The sequence below is a fragment of the Arachis ipaensis genome, chromosome B3 (assembly GCF_059453495.1).
Source record: "Arachis ipaensis isolate K30076 ecotype BB chromosome B3, ASM5945349v1, whole genome shotgun sequence".
Taxonomy (NCBI): domain Eukaryota; kingdom Viridiplantae; phylum Streptophyta; class Magnoliopsida; order Fabales; family Fabaceae; genus Arachis; species Arachis ipaensis.
Window position 1 is genome coordinate 146,390,533 of NC_142438.1, and position 21,625 is coordinate 146,412,157.

General features: G+C 32.7%; 2 protein-coding genes across 6 annotated transcripts; both read left to right on the forward strand.

The window, feature by feature from the left end:
• The first annotated feature begins 4,124 nt into the window (after positions 1 to 4,124).
• Positions 4,125 to 9,163, forward strand: LOC107632040 (CBL-interacting protein kinase 23). Of its 2 annotated transcripts, none has more exons than XM_016335673.3 (15): positions 4,125 to 4,915; positions 5,705 to 5,767; positions 5,853 to 5,924; positions 6,017 to 6,124; positions 6,273 to 6,353; positions 6,439 to 6,492; positions 6,599 to 6,724; positions 7,030 to 7,119; positions 7,269 to 7,388; positions 7,480 to 7,605; positions 7,822 to 7,938; positions 8,126 to 8,182; positions 8,522 to 8,596; positions 8,702 to 8,774; positions 8,878 to 9,163. In XM_016335673.3, exons 1-15 carry the CDS (start codon positions 4,721 to 4,723, stop codon positions 8,919 to 8,921), a joined length of 1,401 nt encoding a protein of 466 aa, XP_016191159.1. In that variant the 5' UTR covers positions 4,125 to 4,720; the 3' UTR covers positions 8,922 to 9,163. The 2 variants fall into 2 exon arrangements, with proteins under 2 accessions (XP_016191159.1, XP_016191160.1); XM_016335674.3 differs by having other exon boundaries at positions 4,166 to 4,915; positions 8,881 to 9,163.
• A 4,786-nt stretch (positions 9,164 to 13,949) lies between these two features.
• LOC107632038 (uncharacterized) lies at positions 13,950 to 20,655 on the forward strand. 4 transcript variants are annotated; one of them, XM_021119986.2, is made up of 8 exons: positions 13,950 to 14,198; positions 14,773 to 15,016; positions 15,434 to 15,557; positions 15,796 to 16,142; positions 16,242 to 18,024; positions 19,023 to 19,276; positions 19,936 to 20,044; positions 20,149 to 20,655. In XM_021119986.2, exons 1-7 carry the CDS (start codon positions 14,143 to 14,145, stop codon positions 20,008 to 20,010), a joined length of 2,883 nt encoding a protein of 960 aa, XP_020975645.2. In that variant the 5' UTR covers positions 13,950 to 14,142; the 3' UTR covers positions 20,011 to 20,044; positions 20,149 to 20,655. The 4 variants fall into 4 exon arrangements, with proteins under 4 accessions (XP_020975645.2, XP_016191155.2, XP_020975646.2 ...); XM_016335669.3 differs by having other exon boundaries at positions 20,331 to 20,655; XM_021119987.2 differs by having other exon boundaries at positions 19,939 to 20,044.
• The last annotated feature ends 970 nt before the right edge of the window (positions 20,656 to 21,625 follow it).

Here is a 21,625-nt window from a genome sequence, read left to right on the forward strand (position 1 = left end):
TGATTGTAAATTGAACCGAGTGTATGATCCTTCGGTAAGGGAAGGTGACCTCGAAAGACAAGATATCGATATGATTCTTCGGTAAAGGAAGGTGATCGCCAAAACTTTTGGGATAAGAACCTTTGGTAAGGGAAATGAACTCCCACCTTTTTATACCGGTTTGAGTTCAATACTTTCCAAAAAAACTACGAGAAAAAGTAATAAAAAGGACAAAGAAAAACGTGATTATGTTATTGTTCTCCTTTCGTTCAAAAATTCTTTCTGTTTGATTTATGATTATGTTTATTATCCTTATTTTATTCAAAGGTCCTTTTTTGTTTGATTTATCTATGCCAATGTTACTATTCTTCTCTCATTTATTTTGCATTGCTTTATGACCTACGAGAAAACTAAGTCAAGGTTCATGAGTTTGCATTTTATATGTTACTTTATAGGCATTACATTATGAGTCACATGTGTCATAATATAAGTAAATGAGAAGCATCTAAAAGTCACACCACTCTGACTAACAAAGACTTTTAAAAATAATAATTGAACAACATTGCATTGTCGTTGTTTTTATTTTAAAACTCGGAGTGATTGGGGATAGATACGATGACACCATATAGATAAACTATTGAGAAACTTTTGTTTCTCATCCCTTTCTCTGTACCATCTTCAGGAACAACACGGTGCAAAGCAATATGCTACTTGATTGAGTTAAAAAGACCGGTACACTATAAGATGGTTAGGAGCAGGAGATCAAGGACATAGATATAGAACGTTAAGTACTTATCCAAATTCATATTAAGGATGGAGGATAGGCGATTGTTTTAACTATAGTTATGCAAAGTGAGAGAACTAAAATTTTCTGTGTGTCTTATTTAATCTTTATTGAGTGAGTACAATTGTGGTTATAATGTTTGTTTTTATTTATTATATGATTGTTTGATATGGGTAAAATTTGTTATTGTTTTTGCCTTTATAATTTAGTACATGCATTTTCCGTCTTAATATCACTAGATCCACTTATATTTCCCAACTAGTAACGATTTTTGTGATCAAGGTTCTCACTATTTTCAAATGGTTTCAAAAATAAAAACTAGTTATCCACCATTTTTTTAATAAAATATTTTATATAAAAATTTTATTTTAAAATTTCATAAAATTTGAGTATCAACAACTAATATAATTCAAATAAGGTTTAAGGCTAGTCTGAAAATATTAGGGTGTTACATATAACACTGTAGTGAATGCTTACATTGAAGGTCAATGACCGTAATTTAAAGTTAGTTGAATAAATTATGTTGTAGTTCGTAGGATGAGTGTCACTTTAATTGTTTATTTTGGGTACATTTATTATGATTAGAGCGGTCAATCGAGGAACTGAGGAAGTTGTATGAAGTAGGTGTAAGATTTCATTATGTTATGTATGGATTGTTGACTAGTTAATAAAGTTGTTATTTTTGTGTTGATGTTGAATTAATTAATTAAAGCGGTTAAGGGATAGTGCACTGAAAAAGGCCTATTAGGGTCTAAATGAATTAGAGTTTGGTAGCATCATTGTATATGTGGTGGGAGGCAAACTCATTAAATGTATTTGTTGTTTTGTGTGAAATTTAAATCAGACCCTGTCTATTGTCGTTGTATCAGAGATTTCATTGTAAATTGAATTATTTGTTATACTGTTTTTGGATTCTAGCGATGAAAGCAATTTTAGCATAACATATGGATGTTATGTTTTATTAGTATGATAGCTTTATGTGAGACTTGAGAATTGATAGTGAAAAAATTAATGACATATGTCGTTATTCCGCGTCTCTGATTCATGACGAGGAACTCAGCTTTAAAATAAGGAGTCATTTAAGACTGGCTTCAATCCAACTTCATGTCATTAATGTTTACTAATTTGAGAACATTTAAAAGAGTATTAATAAAGGGTGGGATATCTCTATTTTGCATAGCTATGCAAACATTGATACGATTACATTGCAAAAGACGCTTAAAGACTATTAAATGATATTAGTCAGTGAATTGTAAGGATGTAGACTTAAATAAGACAATTAACAATAATGACTTGATACTGATAAAATTCTAAATGGATTTTCAACTGGTGGTTTTACCTATTAAGGATGGCCAGGTAAAGCACCAACAAAGTGATAGTCAATAAGAAAATAACAGCTGGATTGACAGATATGCGTGGAGGCTTATATCCCTATAATGGTAGAGGAGCTTTAGGTAGAAAAAGCCTGCTGTATTGGCGGTGATTTGTTGTGAGTAAGGGTTAGCATTTCGTTGTGAATAAGTGATGGAATTCCTATAAGTTGCGTTTGTTTACAAGCACGGGACGCTGAGACAGGGACACAGAAACACAAAATTCTATTTGGCAGATGAGACATAAATAAAGACATTGTATGCCAGCCTCAATTTAAATATTTAAAGTTTCAATTGCCTCTATTTAGTCCTCAAACATTGCGAACGTGACTCATATTAATCATTAGGACAATTTTCAACGTATATGCGTTAATAGAATGCTACCATGGCCAATCAGATGCCACGTTGTACTTTGTAAAACTACGTTATTTTAGTTTTGACACTAAAATAGTCCAACATCGTATTTATTGAAACTTTTCTTCCAAAGCAAATGATTTGACATTCTATTTGGACTATTTGAACACCAAAACAAAATTATTTCGTTTTACAAGTTTTAGTATGACATTTGACTATCTATATCAGTATTCATTAACGTCTGTATAGTAAACATGATTTCAAAGATTAATGGGTCACGTTTACAAAGATTAAGGATTAAATAGAAGTAATTGGAATTCTAAAACTTAAATTAAAACTCGTATATAACTATGCAAGTTTAGGGTTTAAGTCGAATGTTAACTCTATAAAGTTCATCTTCCTATAATCGGTTTAACTAAAACTGAATTAGAGAGTAGTACTACTTATGCTACTAAATCATTTTTACCAAGGATGATTTACATAGTGATATCCTCATATAGTAAATCAGCTTAATTTAAAACGATTTACTAAACTATAATACTAAATCGGTTTAAGTTGGTTGAATTTTATAAAGACATTCCTGCAACAAAAGTCAAAAAATAATTGAATAATATAACAATTGAATAATATTATAGATGAAATCATTTAATGCGGTAATTTACCCAATTAATAATATTATTCTTTATCAAACAATGTTAATACTCATATAAAAATACAAGTATTATTAACTAATTGTATATTTAAATTATTCCTAATTAACAAAACCAAAAATACATATTAATTTTAAAAAAGTATTAATATAATATTAAAAAAATATTTACTAATTTATATGCATAATCAGATTGTATCAGAAGTTCAATTCAAAATTTAAAGATAAATAGAATTCCAACCCAATTAATAGTACCTATAAGTAGGGATGTTTGCGGTGCGATTTGGATCGATTTTGAGTAAAAAATTCATCTAATCTGAACACTAATTTTACTTGCGGTGCGGTTTGGATTGGATGCTTTTTTTAAAAAAAAATTCGATCCGAAAATCGGATTGGATTGAATTGGATTTGCGATTTTGTAAATTAAAAAAATTAAATACATATAACAAGTTTTAACATCAAATTTTAAATAATCAACAATGACATAACAAATCTCAATAATATCTTAAAAAACTAACGATAACATAATAATGAAAATAGAATTCTAGGTTAGTTAAAATAAATAAATAAATAAATAACATTATGAACATAAAATATTTATTAAATAATAATAATATATAAATACTATAAAAATGTATAACAAATTAAACATGTTATAAGTATAATTATAAATATAATAATAAAATAATAATATTATAACACATTGTGCAGTTTGGATTGAATTGGATCGGTTATGAAAAGTAGATCCGAAATTCGATCCGATTCAACGGTTTACAAAAAATAAAATCCAACCAAATTCGAATTAGTACGGTTTTAATCGATTTTCGATTTAGATTGAATTGGACGAGCGATTTAATTTGGATTCGTTTAGATTTGAACATTCTACCTACAACTACAATGATATTTTTATCAAGGTTGGATTTGTCGTCAAGGTGACATGAGAGACAAAATGTATTATCAGAAAAAGACAAGGCCACATTTTCAAAGCAATCATATTCCTTCAGAAATACCTCATTCAACTCCTTTCTCGTTTCCTTCATAAATTTCATTTCAGGTTCTTCTCTCTCTCTCTCTCTCTCTCTTCTCTCCCAAACAGTCAAAAAAGGAAAACACTAATACCTCCCTCTCCCTCTCGCTCTCTCTCGAATCCAACAACCCTTTTCAGATATCATCCAATCCCCTCAATCCAACACATTCAAGTCCTTCCCTTTTCAATTCATCCCCACGTGAAATAGAAAAATAGTTTTCTCTTTTCCCCGGAATTCAATTTCTTCTCCTATTCTCTCCATTCATGCGATGCTAAGCCGCATGGGATCCTCCTCCTCATTCGATCAATCGCTCAGAAATTCCCCCACCCACTTCTTCTTTTTCCACAAAGTTTGACTCTTTATTTGAGACTGCTTGAATTTCCTTCGCCAAGGTTTCGGCTTTAGAAAGATCAACAGGAAGATGAGGGTTGCAAAGTCTCAGGTGTGGCAACCGTGTAAAAAGAAGAGATCTTGATACCCGCTCTAATCTAACTCATATACACGGAGAAAGAAAGAAAGTAAAAGAAGTTATAGTCGGAGCAAGAAGAAAAAGAAGATGACGTCACGTAGCGGCGGCAGCAGCAGCCGTGCTGGTGGCGGGACGAAGGTGGGGAAATACGAGATGGGTCGGACACTTGGAGAGGGAAACTTCGCAAAGGTGAAGTTCGCCAGGAACTTGGAGACAGGGGAGAACGTGGCCATCAAGATCCTTGACAAAGAGAAAGTTCTCAAGCACAAGATGATAAACCAGGTACCATTCTTACTTTCTCAACCTCTTTTTTGTTCAGACAAAAAAAAAAAAAAGAAGAAGAAACTGTTTCTTTTGCTGAAAAAAGATTGAAGCTGATCCATAATAGATTCTGCGCATATTCTTATTTGATTGCGGTGGGAGGTTAATTTCGTCCTGTGAGAAGCTTGCACGAGTTTGCATCTGTATTTTATTTTACTTTATTTTTTAATTTTTTGGTTCCTGGTAACTGTTAAGATAATGAGTAAAAGTCAAATTTTGCAAACACTGGTTTTATTGTTCTGCCGTATGGTGTATAAAGTTCTACAGTAAACGGTGGGTCGGTGGCTATAATAAGTCAATTTTAGAACAGTGGAGATGTGCATAATCAAAATTGTCATTTTCTCAACTCTCTTACCTAAGGTATCTACTTTTTCAACTATTCCTTCCTTGAAGTAATAGCTTTCTTTCATTTCTTTTTTGTCTCTCTTTTTGATATTTGTGTAGAATAGTGTTCTTTCTTTACTCATTGTTTTAATTTTTTATTATTATTATTAGTAGTAGTAGTGGTAGTAGTAGTACTTTGTCTCACTTGTTTCTTGGATTATATATTGCCAGCATAGATGATCATGATTTCACCACAACCACATTTGTGTATGTGTGTAGAATTCTAGATAGACAACCCAGTTTCTAGTCTTTAAAGATTCTTCATCAAACTTGCAATGGATGATAGTGGTTAAAATCTAAATGTACGGTTGTGTTTGCAATTAGAATTTAATCAACTTAACTATTATATTGTTCACCATTTTGCAGATAAAACGAGAAATATCCACAATGAAACTGGTTAGACACCCCAATATCATACGTTTGCATGAGGTTAGAAGGAATGTGTTTCCATTTGCATGTCTTTAACATTTGACCATTTCCATGGTAAGTGACTTCAGCAGCATTCTTGGTGTAGGTGATGGCTAGCAAGACAAAGATATACATTGTGTTGGAACTTGTGACCGGCGGGGAACTGTTTGATAAAATTGTAAGAAACTTTTTAAACGTATTTAAAGGTCAATTGTTGTCATCAGAATCCACTATAATTTTGGTGCTTTTGTTGCTACTTTCTTGGGCTAGGCAAGCCAAGGGAGGCTGAAAGAAGACGAAGCAAGGAAATATTTTCAGCAGCTTATATGTGCTGTTGATTACTGTCACAGTAGAGGTGTTTGCCACAGAGACTTGAAGGTATATCTCTTATAGTCTTATGTCATTATTGTTGTTCCTTTGTGGGAATGTACTTTCCTCTTAATTTGAGCCTTAGACACAGAGAGAAGCATGGGAAAGAAACAGAAGGAAGAAAAGTTGACTTGTTACCGTGTTTTGCATATTACAGCCTGAGAATTTGTTGCTGGGTGCTGATGGAGGGCTTAAAGTGTCAGATTTTGGATTGAGTGCACTGCCTCAACAAGTTCGAGTGAGTATGGTGACTAATTCTTAGATGAATTAAAATTAGGAGGTATTTGTGTCCAATTGGAATTGATTTTTCTATCACTTTTTAGGAAGATGGGCTGCTTCACACAACATGTGGTACGCCAAATTATGTTGCCCCAGAGGTGTTGGTTGCTGCTACTTTCCTCCAATACCATATCAATTATCACATCAACGTCTTTTTACCCTTTTTTTCCCTCTAAAAAAATTATCATGTCCCTTATCATATAGGTGATAAAAAATAAAGGCTATGATGGTGCAAAGGCTGATCTCTGGTCATGTGGTGTTATTCTCTTTGTTTTAATGGCTGGTTATTTGCCCTTTGAAGACAACAACCTTATGAATTTATATAAAAAGGTGATTTTACACTCCATATTTCTGGTTCTTTTTGTTGGTGCGAATAGTATCTTCTTAAACATATGTTCGCTTTATATATAAAGTTGGTGGATTAGACAGGGTAAGAATCTGAACATACTATTCATGAGCTAATTGTGGGTTAATCATTTAAGGAATATTTGGCATGCTTATAATTCCATCTGCTTTTTGAGGCAGCTTCTATTGAAAACTTAGGCAGTAAGCATAATGTTCAATGTACATGAAATTATATGTTGACTTCTGTGAATAAAAATGCTCCTAAGACATTGTTTACTCTGGCTCAACAGATTTTCAATGCTCAGTACGATTGTCCTCCATGGTTTTCTTCAAGTGCCAAAAAACTAATCAAGAAAATCCTCGATCCCAATCCTGCTACGGTATGCTCTTAAATAATTATTTGTATTTCCCTGCTCTTTATCAGATGGCTTTGTTTTTGTTCTTGTTTTGTTTTGTTTTTTGCTTTTTTCCCCCTTCGGCATCTCAGTATTGCTCCAAACATGTGAACATATTTGATGGCATGAAACAGCGGATTACAATTCCTGAGTTAATTGAGAATGAGTGGTTCAAGAAGGGGTACAAGCCTCCTCGATTTGAGCAGGAAGATGTCAGTCTTGATGATATAAATGCTATATTCAGTGAAGCAATGGTAACATTTTTGGTTCAGTTTTTGATCTTAATGATATAAATGCTTTGGAACAACCTTAATCTCAATGTTTCTTTTGGTTCATCCTTCACAGGATGCACACAATCTTGTTGTGGAAAGGCGAGAAGAGGAGTCAGTGGCTCCTGTGACTATGAATGCATTTGAGCTTATCTCTACATCCCAGGGCCTCAACCTCAGAAATCTTTTCCAGAAGCAGATGGTATTATGTTTTTTTCTTTTATTGTATTTTGCATCCTAGAAAATTAATATGGAATTGAAAAAAAAAGCGGATCTATTGTGAAGACTTCTGATAAAAATTGATCAGTGATTAAAAGTCCCCTGATTTGGGAATATATAATCCAAGTTTGATGGAATTGAGTTTGTTTTTGAATTACATAGTAGACTAATAGTTATTATAACATTTTGTGGCAACTAGGGACTTGTTAAAAGGGAGACAAGATTCACATCCAAATGTTCAGCAAATGAGATAATCTCAAAAATTGAGCAGGCTGCAGGTCCTCTGGGTTTTGATGTTAAGAAGAACAACACTAAGGTAAAGTGAATTATTGTGGTCTAAGTTACTTTGTTTTGTGTTTCTATTTTCTTTAAAGCTTTTTAGTCATATAATCCATCCTCCAAGGTTTTGGGTATACTCTTTCTTTGCCTACAATGCTGATTTCTGTCATAATGACTTGTTACAAGTTTCTGCATCTGATGATATTTCTCATTATGAATTTCAGTTGAAGATTCAAGGGGAAAAAAGTGGACGAAAAGGTCATCTAGCAGTAGCAACTGAGGTACATGTCTTTCGAAGTTTACTTTTTGTCATTTGGGCTGTCCATTCTAAGTTAATTTCCGTCACTAGCGAGTAGCGACTAGTGTTGCTTCTTTCTAATGCTCTTTTCAGAAGTAAACAATTTTAAGGGTTTTGCTAACGTGCCATAAGGCACATTTTAAGGATACCATAAAAAGAATAATTTCTTGAAAGTTATTGAAAAGATAAACAGTTTTACATTTTCAATGCATTGAATACATCAAAAACTTAAAAAATTTCTATTATTATCCTCTTAAAATGTGCCCTTAGGGCACAAGATTGCTCAATCCAACAAATAAATAATAAGATTCTGGTTTCTCAGATCTTGGAGGTGGCCCCTCAACTTAACATGGTTGAGCTTCGAAAATGTGGAGGAGACACATTGGAATTTCACAAGGTATTTTCATTCAAGAGAAATAAAATGAAAAAAAGAAAGAAATATCCATTGTTGGTTTCTTAATTTTGAGTTTGAAGTGGGTTGTTTATGACTTAATATTTACAGTTCTATAAGAATCTATCTGTTGGCCTGAAAGACATCATTTGGAAAGCAGAACCTATTGATGAAGATTTGGATGGTTAGTCCTGCTGCTTTTATTTGGTAGTAAGAAAAGAATCTCAGCAATTTAAGAAACTAGTTCAAGTTCTAATGTAATATCTCTTTCAAATTTCCATGTACAGCAGATACAGGTACAGGAAAAGGTGCAGCTAGTAATTCTAAATAATGTGTTGCTGAAGTCTTCGTTTTAGTGCCTACATAGACCAGTTTGTGTTCATTACCTTTATTTGTTTGAATTTGGTGGGATCATGGTATTATGTGAAATAAGGTTAATGAGTAATTAAGTTCAGCTAAGTAGAAATTCAAAAATAGAAGTTTGCTGGCTTTGTTTTGTGGTATTGTATTTTGTTTTTGTAAATTGTACTAATTATGGAGGCAAAGACACTTTTGATAAGGCAATAATGTCAATTCCTTGTAGCCTTTCAGTGTTCATATATATGGAGGCAAAGGCGCTTTTGCAATCTGCACAACATAATACAACTTTTAAAACCGGAGTATCATAACTAATTTGGGTTAGCTAAGTGGTCAGCTCACTTGTCCGCTTAAACAAGTGTCGAGATTTGAATCTCACCTTAATTCATTGTCCATCGGCAAACTCTTTAAATAGAGTTTAGATTCGCAGCGTATTGATCTTTAGCATGTTAGATTAGTATTGATCTTTAGCATGTTAGATTAGGAGATATCGTGGGCAATGAAATAAAACTGGAGTAATATATCTACAATCCAAGAGTGTAATAAAATGGACTAATGTAGGCAAAGAACTTGTAAAATTACAAGTCTAATTAGTATTAATTTTAAAGAATCATATTACGTATACAAATTCAGTTACCAAATGAATAATATATGTTAAAATATAAATATAAAAAATGAATTAAATAATATATATTTATACATAAATATATAATGATTAATTTAGTAGATGATTTTTTTATATGTGTATAAATAATATTTTATCTTTTATTTATTAAATATATATAAGAAAAAGTCTCATGACAGATTTTAACAAATTCTAGCCTGCATTTAGATTTTGTTTGGACTTATGTATAAAAAGACTAATGCTGACTTTGATGATTTATATTTTAAAATAATAAAATCTGCGGATTTTATAGCACTACTGTATGTATAATATTGGCAAATGTGATATAGTTAAGTTGATATTTGACTTACATTCAAACTAGATTTAGTATTTAAGTTTTTAAAATACTAAGATATATGTTTAAAAAAAAACATTTATACTTATTATGATGTAAATACAATACAATTTTCTAATTATCAGTTTGTTTCCTCCAATTCTTTATTACTTTTCACATTTATACCTATATATTACTGTAGTTATGAAATCAAATTATGTTGAATGCAAATAAATTGGTTTGATTGTAATGGGAATCAGACTAAAAAATATATAGTAGCATAATTATGCTATGTGTGGACAAAAAATTAATCATTTATATAAAATATATTATATGTTAGAATATAAAATATATTTTAAAAATAAATTAATTATTACATATATTTATATAAATATATAATAACTGATTTTTTTTGCACATGTAATATTTTTAATATTAATTTTGTCAAAATAAAAAACATAGAAAATTGTCGTTGAAAACTAAAGAAAAATTTAAGGTGAATCAAAATTTCAATTATTTATTATGTTTATATTTTTAAAAATATTTTAAATTAAATGACATAACAAATGTTTTAACCTTTTAGTCGAATACTAACGAGTTCAGAAAAAAAAAATACAATACTTTCTAGAAATTAATTCATTATAAAAAATAAATAAAAATATAAAGCACACTAAACCCTAATTTAAAATTTAAATCGCTAATATAATCCGTCCTCGGCTTGTATCTCTGTTTTCTCTTGGGATGGGTAATGGCAAGCAATCCTTCTCTGCTGCCAAAGATGCATCGGGTGAGAAGGAGGGGCTCTCAAAGTCTAAGAGTTCCAAGGTTCCTTGTATGGAGATCGCCATGCCGAGTGAGTTTTGGTTCTATTGTGAAGACTTCTCATTTTAGTATTCATTTTACTTCGTTTTCTATTTCTATTTGTTTAAAGCTTTTTAGCTCTATACTCCATCCTCCTTGTTTTAGAGTAGACTCTTTCTTTGCATACAACTACAAGTTTCTACTTCTCATGATATTTCTCATTTATGAATTTTAGTTGATGATTCAAGGGGAATAAAGGTAGACTAAGGGCTTGTTTGGGTGAGCTTCTAAGAAAAGATCTTTTTTCGAATTATCTTTTTTAAAAAGATCTTATAGAGAAGTAAAAGTAATTTTATGTTTGGATATCTTATGTAGAAAGGTCTTTTTATCAATCAATTATGTTTGGGTATAACAATATAAAAGTACTTTTTTGTTTATTTATTACATGAAAAACATCTTTTTTTTAAGGAAAAAAGATCTTTTAAAAAAAGATGTAAATTACAGCTTCTCAAAAAAGATCTTTTTTTTATTTTACTAGTGCTTTTACTTTTACTACTAGAAATTTGCTAAATACGTTAAAAAATAAAAAAAGATTTTTTTTCATTGAAAAAAGATCTTTTTTTAACAAAATAATGACGCCCAAACATGCACTAAGGCTGGGTTTGGTAAAGCTGTCTTTTAAAAGATAGCTTTTTAAAAGCTGCAGCACTTGCGTTTGGTAAAATTAAATTAAAAATGACTTTTAATAAGTACAAGCACCACAATTGTGTTTGGTAAAACAGTTTTTAAAAGTTAAAAAAATTATAATAAACATGTTTATAACAAAAAATAATTTCTTTTTTCAAATTTTTTAAAAATTTATATAATATTTTAAAATAAAATAATGTTAAAATAAAAAATTCATAATAAACATAAATATAATAAATAAATTCTTTTATTTTTTAACTTTAAAATTTTATATAAGTATCATAAAAATTTATTTTATCCTAAACATCATTACTAAAAATACTAAATTAACATATTTAGTATTTATTTTATTATATAAGTATCATAATAATTAACATATTTACTTGATTTATTCTCTGTACTAATATAAATAAATTTATCATTAGTCAATAATAAAATTTGTATGTAATCCAATGTTAGTACTGGATACGTTTATTACCCACCTATATATATTGGCTCATCTTTATAGATCACAAAAAATAGGACACTTATCTCAAATAAACTACTCTTATAATTATATATCTATATTTACATATGTATATACATGTTATTATAATTTTGACTAATGTTCATACAAAAAAAATTTTATGATTGATTTTCATAAACCAGATCAACCTCTTCCCGTTTCAAAGAACAGAAAAACAAACATAATAGATCTAGTGAAAAAATACAAAATTAACGCAAAAAAAATTAACATAAATAAATAGAAGTTCATACCTAATATGTGATAGAGATGTATTTGTATTGAAATTTGTGAAGATTAGGTTGAAAAATAAAAAATATATGAAGATTGTGTTAGAATTTGTGAAGGTTAGGATGAGAAGTTAGAAATATACGAGGATTTTAATGACAATATAATTGCGGGAAATACATGCGGGAAAATGAAAAAAATTTGGTAAGCATAAGCCAGCTTTAAAAAGCTCCCTCCTAGGTGCTTTCAAAAGCACCCCTAACTTTTAAAAGCCGTAAGCACAAGCACTTGGGCTTTTTAATTTACCAAACGCAAAATGACGTGCTTGTGCTTTTGAAAAGCACAATTGAAAAGCACAAGCACCTCTTAAAAAAGCTTTACCAAACCCAACCTAAAAGGTCATCCAGCAATAGCAACCAAGGTACATGTTTTGAATTTAGTGGGATCATCACACCATTAAATATAATTTTATACCATTAAAAATAATAATAATAATTATTAATAATTACAAATTATAAAATCTGTTGAGCTAGTACTCCTTTTTAATTTTTATGTGATGAGATATGAATAAAGCTTTAACATGGTATAAACACTAAACAGGATATGGTACGACAAAAACTGCTTCATCTGTAAAGACGTGTGTTTGGTATTATCATCGCATTTATCTCAATCTTTTTAGAAATGAATTCTCTCAATTGTTAAAAAGAATTGAAAATCGTAAAATGTGATTTTTAATTTTTTATTATTTTTTCTTTTATATTTATTTTTGATCTCACTTATAAAACTGATAATAAAAAATCACACTTTATTCCCTCAATTGTTAAAAAAAATAAAAAGTATTCATTGTCGATCTTCTCCTTTCTTTCCGAAATCTTGCTAGGAATTACTACTCATGAGTAATGACAATGATATAATACAAGTATATGACATCAGTTGGGGTATTACACCTATATGACCGTTAAGTTTAGAAATAGAGAAATCATACCAAATGATTTCTATTTTTTAATTTTTTTTATTGTCCTGTATTTTTTTTTAAATATCAAATATCACAATTATTTTGCTAAAAATTAGAAATTGCACTTAGCAAAATTTTTTGCTTTTGATTTTTCGGGTGGGAGAGAAAAACGTGTATGATAATATGGTGTGAGGAGAGAAGTGTTTTATTTGGCTATAAGATAACACAAATCAGAGGCACCGATTTATTTGTATTGTTTTATTTTTTAAACAAACAATCACAAATCGAACGGTTCCGATTTGTAATTTCGAAAATAAAAAAATTTTTAATATTAAAATCAGACCGTCTGATTTTTATTTTAACAAATAAAAAAAATAAAAAATACAAATCAGACCCTCTGATTTGGAGTTTAATTTTTTCTTCAAGTAAATTGGACCTTCCAATTTGTAATTTATTTTTTTCATCAAACAAATTGGACCGTCTGATTTAAATAAAACACCATATAAAAAAATACCTAATTTTTCAATAACAATATATTACACATATATTTAATCAATATAAAAAAAAATTAGCCAAAATTTTTTCGTATTTTTCTTCAACAAGAATAAATCTTCTTAGCTATTTTCTTTTTACTTTCGTCGTAAGTTTTGATAAAATTCTTAAAAATTCTAACATTTTTTAATTAAAAAAAAATCTCTGTATAGACATTAACTCTATATTCTACAGCTATTATTATTAGCGTGTCTCCTAATTTAATGAGGTTATTACATATTAATACAAAAAATTTATTGAAAACTAAAAAATAATTTAAATTTTGAATATATTTATTATTTTAATATTTTAAAAATATTTATGTTAAATAACATTAACAAATATTTTAACTTTTAACATGACCTTCTAAGGGAAAAAAGAAAAACCAGTGGCCCATTACATTGGCATGGTATTGACATTCGTAATCGCAATGGGGGCCACGCGCTAACACTCGATCGTATTAGCGAAGCTGCTATTATTCCCACTGTTTCTCTCCCACACCATGAATTTCATTTACTTCGGAAATTGAGAAAGTTGAGAGAGAGAGAGAGAGATGAGAGAAGAAGTTATCAGCTCCGGCGGCACCGTTGATCCCACACCTGCTGCCAGGTACTACTTACTTTCTCTCTCTGCTTCACGCGTTCACTCTCATCAACTCTTCTCCAAATTAGGGTTTTCGTTTTGGCCTCAAATATTCACGATTTCAGTAAAATTTTTTCCCAATGTGAATTATCTTTGTTCTGCTGAATAGCTGATAGCCCCTGAGGTTTGAACTCGGGTTAGAATTTTCAGAGCTAAGAGGATTATTGTTGTGGTTGGCTGGTTGCTATTAGAACTGGATCTAGTGAAGTCTCAGTGCTCATTGTGTGCTAAGTGGATATGTGCATTGCGTACCTCAAGACACTTTTTCTTTGCTTTTAGTTGCTTTGGTTATTGCTAATGCTTGTGGATATGAACCCTTGTTGTCGAATTTTTCTTGTTGAACGTGGTTTGTTGTGGTAGAACTTAGAAGGTAGCTAAAGAACATTTAAAGTTTATACCTCTTGTTGGAGCTGAAATGTATAGAATTCTCTCTCTCCCCCCCCCCCCTCCTCTTTGGGTCATTCTACCATGTCACGCACACTTGTGCCTTGTGTTTTGCATTCCATTAATTTGACTAAATTTTGCCTAATCATTATTCCAGTTCTGCTGGCGCATCGTCTGCAGCTGTTCCAATGAATGTTGGCAGCATAGATGGGTCAAGTCATGGACAAGGCTCTAAAGCTGCTTCTCTCTCATGTGTTGGCTCTCAACAACCATGGACTTCCCTGAGCACAAGTGCTGTTGGCTCTGGTTCTTCAAGAGCTTCATGTAGACCCTGGGAGAGAGGGGATCTATTGAGGCGATTGGCTACATTTGTTCCTTCAAGTTGGCTTGGAAAGCCTCAGGTTTGATGTGCCTATGGTTTTAAATAGATATACATGTTGTAGTCACAGTTGTATATGATCTTCTTCTTTTATTTACTAGTGGTTAGCGAGTTATAGAGTCACTGATGATTCCTGCATTTGTAAATTATAACAATAGGCCTGGAGGAGAGGCAGTTATTTGTCTGATGTCTAAAAATGCAGTGTTAAGTATTAATTATTAGCCCTGAGGCAGTTTGCGTCTATGCTTATGAATTATACGAAGAGTGTCTAAATGAAAGAATCGATATGTAAGATTTATTCATTTGTCATTTGTTATCTATGAATAGGAATCTTGTTTATTTTTTATTCCTCTATATGTTATCTTTGCTACTATGACTGTTTTATAAGTAGAGATGAGGCAATCTGAAGGGATCACATGCCCCCTTTGGTTTCTTCCAGATCATCAATTCATTGGCTTGTGCTCAGAAAGGTTGGATGAGTGTTGGTGTAGACAAAGTTTCCTGTGAGTCATGTGGTGCTTGCCTGAATTTTACATCATCATCATCTTGGACATCAGCTGAAGGTTGGTGATTGCAAAGTTGTCAAGTAAACAACTGTAGCTAAATCTTTTATAATTTGCTTCCTAAAAATTGTGAAATTGCAACTCTTGTTCTGATATAGTCATTTGAAATATTGTTATATTGTTATATTGTCAGTTTGTCAAGGATACTTTATTTGAGAACTATGCTAAACAACATCTCTGTTTTTGCTAGTATTCATAATCTGTTTTTAACTTATTTTCTTATTGTAATTGCCAAAAGCTCAACGTGCCAGCGAATCCTTTGCCAGGCAACTGGATTTTGGGCACAAAGTGAATTGTGCCTGGAGAGGAAACAGCTGTCCAGAAAGCCTAGTACAGTTCCCTCCAACACCCCAATCTGCATTAATTGGTGGCTACAAGGATAGATGTGATGGACTTGTACAGTTTACCTGTCTCCCTGTTGTAGCAATCTCCGCAATTGAGTTGATGTGTGTTACTCGAGGTCCACAGATTGAGCGATTTTTGTCCCAGCTTCAGAATTTCGTGTCAGGAGAAGCAAACTTTAAACAGGAGATTATATCAGAGCTTGAAAACTCTCATGAGGAGGCACACTGCTTATTTTCTCGTGTAAGATGTTTATATTTTTTGTCTACTTGTAGCTGTCAAATTGATCCTTGAGTTACAACTATTATAAGCTAATATGCTTCTCTTTCTTCCTTTTGGCAGTCTCAAAAGCTTATAAGCCTTTGTGGTTGGGAACCCCGGTGGCTTTTAAATGTCCAGGATTGTGAAGAGCACTCTGCTCAATCCGAAAGGAATGGATATTCTTTTGGCAAGAATCAACTTCATCGTACTCAAGATCCAGGGCTGAAAGCAGTTTCTGCTTGTGCTAAAAGGGACGCCAGAAAGGGAAAGGCTTCTCTTAAGGAGTCTAGATTTGACTGTAGGTCCCCGTTGCTTGACTGTAGCTTATGTGGTGCTACTGTTAGAATTTTAGATTTCTTGACTGTTCCTCGTCCTGCTCGTTTTGCACCGAATGCCAACAGCATAGATATTCCTGATACCAGCAAAAAGGTAGGATTGACTCGTGGAGTGAGTGCAGCTAGTGGAATAAGCGGTTGGGTTGCAGCTGATGATGCCGAGAAAGATCAGGTCGAAGACCGTGATGAAGTTGCAACAACAAATGAGGGTAAACTGTTGGCAAACTCTGATTTGGATTTGAATCTTACTATGGCTGGAGGGTTTTCTTTTACTCCTTTTGGAAGGACAGCAACATCTGAAAATACTCATGATGAAGATATGGGAAGGGATTTGATGATTGGCCAGCCTTCAGGCAGTGAGATTGGTGACCGCGCAGCTTCATATGAATCACGAGGGCCAAGCTCTCGTAAGAGAAATCTTGAAAAAGGGGGAAGCTCAGATGACAGGCCAGTTCCCAGGTTGCAGCAGCAGGCTGATAGTGTTGAAGGAACTGTGATTGATCGTGATGGTGATGAAGTCACAGATGGTGGACAATATTCAGCTGGTCCCTCAAAACGTGCCCGTGACTCTGATATTTTTGACACACATTCTTCACCACATCAAAGAGACTCATCTGGTGCTGGTCCTAGTCATTCGATGGGTTTTGATGCTTATGCTTCTGGTGCTCGAGTTTCTTCATTGCATCAAGGTAATGACCGCATAATCGGAATCCAATCAGCTAGAGACTCAACCCGTGCATCATCTGTCATTGCAATGGATACAGTATGTCATAGTGTAAATGATGATTCTATGGAAAGTGTTGAAAATTATCCTGGAGACCTTGATGATGCCCACTTCCCCTCCTCTAGCACCCATGGCAATGTGGACATGAATGAAACATCAGAACTGAATAACAGCAATCTAGCTCAACAGAGTACTTGTTTTCAAACAGCAACTGAAGCTGTCCCTGGTGAAGTGGGTGTCAGTAGTACAAACTATGGGGAAGAACTTTTCAATGCAGAAACTGTGACTGCTCCAGCACGAGATGGAATCAGTTTTGGAATTAGTGGAGGCAGTGTTGGAATGTGTGCTAGTCATGAAGCTGAAATCCATGGAGCAGATATATCTGTGCACAGAGCTGATAGTGTTGTTGGCGAAATGGAGCATAGAGTAGAAGATGCTGAAAATCAGGGACAAACTGATGAATCTGTTCCTGATCCAGGTCTAATGGATGAGATTGTCCCTGATGATATTAACAGGGAAGGTCCTGTTGGAGATAGCCAGGAGATGATGTCTCACTCTGCAGGAAGGGCAGACAGTGGATCGAAAATTGGTTGTTCTACAAAGGCAGAATCTGTTGAAAGTGGTGAAAAGATTAGTCAAAACCGCAATGTACCACCTGCTACCAGTAGTCATCCATCTCATTCTTGCAATGCTAATATATATTCTGCTTGTGAAAATACCAAGGAAGAGATCATTAAGGATAGTAAATCATCATTCACCAACAAAAGTGGCCTCGAACCAGATTTTGCTTTAGCAAATGGGATAGGTAAGCTCTCTATTTCAATATTCTTGACTTGTTTTACTTGTTACCCTTCCCGAGTACATAAGTAGGTAGAATGTAGAGGTGAAATCACAAAGATGGATTGAAGATAGGTGGTGGTTACAGATGGACTCCAATGGAGACTTAAATGACTTAACAATTTCATTAACACTAAATCCATTTGTGTAATTTCATTACCTTTCCAAGGTTTTTACTAGTGTTCCCTTTAATTGCAGATGTGACATGATTTGCTTTTACTAATTTTACTAGATTTTACTGCTGTATTACCACTCCCAAACACTCCATATAAAACCTTCAAATGGTATCGCAAAACTTAAACTTTGTGCCCCTTTCTGTTTGTTGGGAGATAAAAGCGAGCCCTGATTTTGTAATTTTATTGTGTTTCTTGATTTGTTTTGATCTAGGGTACTTGTATCACACTAGTATTTGACCAAATTAACAGTATAAGTAGATGTTCATGGCTTAATGCTTCATTAAACACATCATCTCAGTCCAGTTTTTTTATTATTCCTTTTATTTTCTTTTCCTCCTTTATAAACCCTAAATTTCAATGATGGAAAAAAATGTTCGTATTGTAAAAATTGAATTTTCATTATAAAATTTAACAGACAATTGGTTACACTCTGACGTTTGACCGTTTGTTTCTGCTTGCTTGATCATTTGTGCTTGCCTGCATATGAGCTGTTGTGAACTCTGCCAATGTTTTGGTTGAAACCTTAACGAAAGGAGTTGTGTGGAATATGGTGTTGACTTGTTAATGTAGAATTTACAACTAGATAAAAACATCACTTCCTTAGAATTCCCCATTATGTGTCTCAAGGTTCTTCTATGCATCCAACCAAACATGTTCCTTAGTGGGGTGATGGATTTTCATACCATATCGGAAATGGATATTCTAATTCATTCCAAGGCCTTGTTGCAGCTCATCAATTAGTTGCTACATACTTTTGGGGGAAAGCCACTAACACTGCTAAATTATTTAGGGCCTCCAAAAGGTGAAAGTAATTATGAAGGTGGTGTAGAATTTGATCCTATTGCCCATCACAACCAATATTGCCCTTGGGTGAATGGCAATGTTGCTGCTGCTGGCTGTGCTAATTCTGTTCCAAGCACTAGCAGTGATGCAATTGCACTCTGCGGTTGGCAGCTGACATTAGATGCTTTGGATGCTTTGCGGTCTCTTGGGGACAATGCAATTCCAACTGTACAATCTGAGTCTGCTGCATCCCTTTACAAGGTAAGTCCCATTCGGCAATTGATTTTTTCCATTATCCCCTCCTAGTTATTTATTTATTTTGGATTGATAACTAAATTTCCAATTTTGGTAGAATGGAATGAATCTTATTCAGAATGGGCAGTTTGATTTTTCACTTTACTGTTTTTTAATTTCATGTTGGCAGATCAATACATACATACTTTCTTTTATCCTATTGCATAAATGCAATTTTTTTATTATTTGGTTCCTTTTCGTGTGCAAACTAAGCTATTTTAGACATGACTAGTTCACTGAATTATATCCAGATAATAGAATTTTTGTTGGATATAAAAGGATGGAAGAATTCTACATTGCTAGACATGCATATTCAATCATCAGTATGTTTATAGGAAAGTAGTTTTACAAAGGTAAAAACTCAAGTGCAATTGACTTCACGTGAAGTTGATAGCTGAGAGCCGTTAGATGATTTGACTGATTTGACTAAATTTTCATCTAACGGCTCTCAGCTATCAAATTCACGTGAAGTCGACTGCACCTGAGTTTCCACCTTTACAAAAATGATAGTAATTAATAGTGGAGAGTGAGATGACTCTGATCAAACTCTTGGCCAGTTACACATTAAGACTCATGTACTTGTTTCTGTAATGAATGACATGTTTCCGCCCTTGAATATCTTCCAGCAGAATGATCAGCAAGCACCTTCTCAAAAGCTCCTTCGCAACCACTCTATGAGCAGAAGTCATGGTCAACTCTGAGATTGGTGTGCTTTTTGATTATTTCCATTTGCTTGTAAGTGTTTCATTTTGCAGTCTATAAATATGGGATTTAGATCCTCTAAAGTTTGAATTTCACTTTAGAAAATAAAGTGTGATCTCTCACTATTGATTTCATAGGTGGGAGCAATAATAAATATGAAAGAGAAATTATTCAAGGGGAGAAGCTCACACTTTACTCTCTAAAGTAAAATTCAAACTTTAGAGGATCCAAATCCATAAATATGATATGCAAGTGTTTTACTGCACTTCTTAAGATGACATTATTCCCGACTATTTTGGGTGACCGAAACTTAATGCAGGATGTCAAGGCATGCTACTCTAGGTATATTTCAAAGTCTCTGGGTAGAGATTTACGAGGGTCTAGCAGACTTTTTGCTTTTTTTTTTTCTCTTTTGCTGTTTCTGTGCAAATAATCGTATACAGATAAATAGATAAATCGGTTGTTCAGCAGAACTTATAGATCTCGTGCATTAATCTGCATGGTTAATTAATTATGTAGAAGACTAAAGCTTTTATGGAACAACTTCAGTTTGCTTCGAGATTCCTAGTTAGAGGCATTTAAGTGTAAATACTGTGATGATGTATTTGCTTTTTATAATAGTTTTCTGTTATTTGTTCCTTTTATTTATAATTTGTATCACTGGTGCGGGATTAATGAATTAGTGCAACGAATAACAATCGCCGTTTCTGAAAGATTTTCCCATCTATAATATGGGCATTTTTGCTCTGTCAATGTCATCGTTCCATTTATCTACTGCGATGGATATGCATATCCAATTTTAAGCCGATCAATTGGGCATTCATCTGTAGTTGAACTGCAATTTAGTGGTTTTAAGTCTTCTGCATATCTCATTTAAGCTTTGATGTTTCGTGTTTAACCTTCATTGTTTTTTACTACCTTTGGTTGAAAAAAAATTGGGGAGGGGTGGGATTCATTTAGATAAATTATCCATCCATAATCAACTCATAATATTTGCATTGTTCGACAATTTTTGTGCACATGATGCATTAATTTACCATTTTATTCAATGACGTTTTGTGCTTATCTATGTCACGATAAATCCATTCGGGAAAAAGGGGTAAAAAACTGAGGAAAATAATGTTAGTTAGGATGCACTAAGGTGGTGTATATTTTAAGAGACTAGAAAAGGAACCCTTTAATGTTGTGTGAGTGTGGTGTGATTCTTAGGATTGGGGGTTATCTAAAATTATAAAAAAAAAATATTTAGTCTCCAAATTTTGCGTATGACCAAAAATGCCTCGTAAGTAGTATTTATTGAAACTTTTCTTCCAAAAGCAAGTGATCCAGTGTCGTTTTTGGGCTATTTGAGCGCCAAAACCAAAATGGCGTCGTTTTACAAATTCTAGCATGGCATTTGGTTGTCCATGTCAACACTTCATTAACATTTTTGTGCCGGAAAATTGTTATAATGATTAATGTGAGTCACGTTTACAAATTTTGGAGACTAAAGAAAGGCAAATGAAATTTCAGGGACTAAATTGAAACTCGCATATAAGTTTATGGACTAAATTAAATATTAACTCAAATGTTCATATTTATCTTGAATTAAACACAATACTAAGACATATTTCA

Coding starts and splice junctions, on each gene's coding strand:
- LOC107632040 (XM_016335673.3), top strand. CDS start 4,721: ATGACGTCACGTAGCGGCGGCAGCAGCAGCCGTGCTGGTGGCGGGACG. Junction 5,768..5,852: donor ATATCATACGTTTGCATGAG/GTTAGAAGGAAT, acceptor TTCTTGGTGTAG/GTGATGGCTAGCAAGACAAA. Junction 7,120..7,268: donor TCGATCCCAATCCTGCTACG/GTATGCTCTTAA, acceptor GGCATGAAACAG/CGGATTACAATTCCTGAGTT.
- LOC107632038 (XM_021119986.2), top strand. CDS start 14,143: ATGAGAGAAGAAGTTATCAGCTCCGGCGGCACCGTTGATCCCACACCT. Junction 14,199..14,772: donor GATCCCACACCTGCTGCCAG/GTACTACTTACT, acceptor TCATTATTCCAG/TTCTGCTGGCGCATCGTCTG. Junction 15,017..15,433: donor GTTGGCTTGGAAAGCCTCAG/GTTTGATGTGCC, acceptor GGTTTCTTCCAG/ATCATCAATTCATTGGCTTG.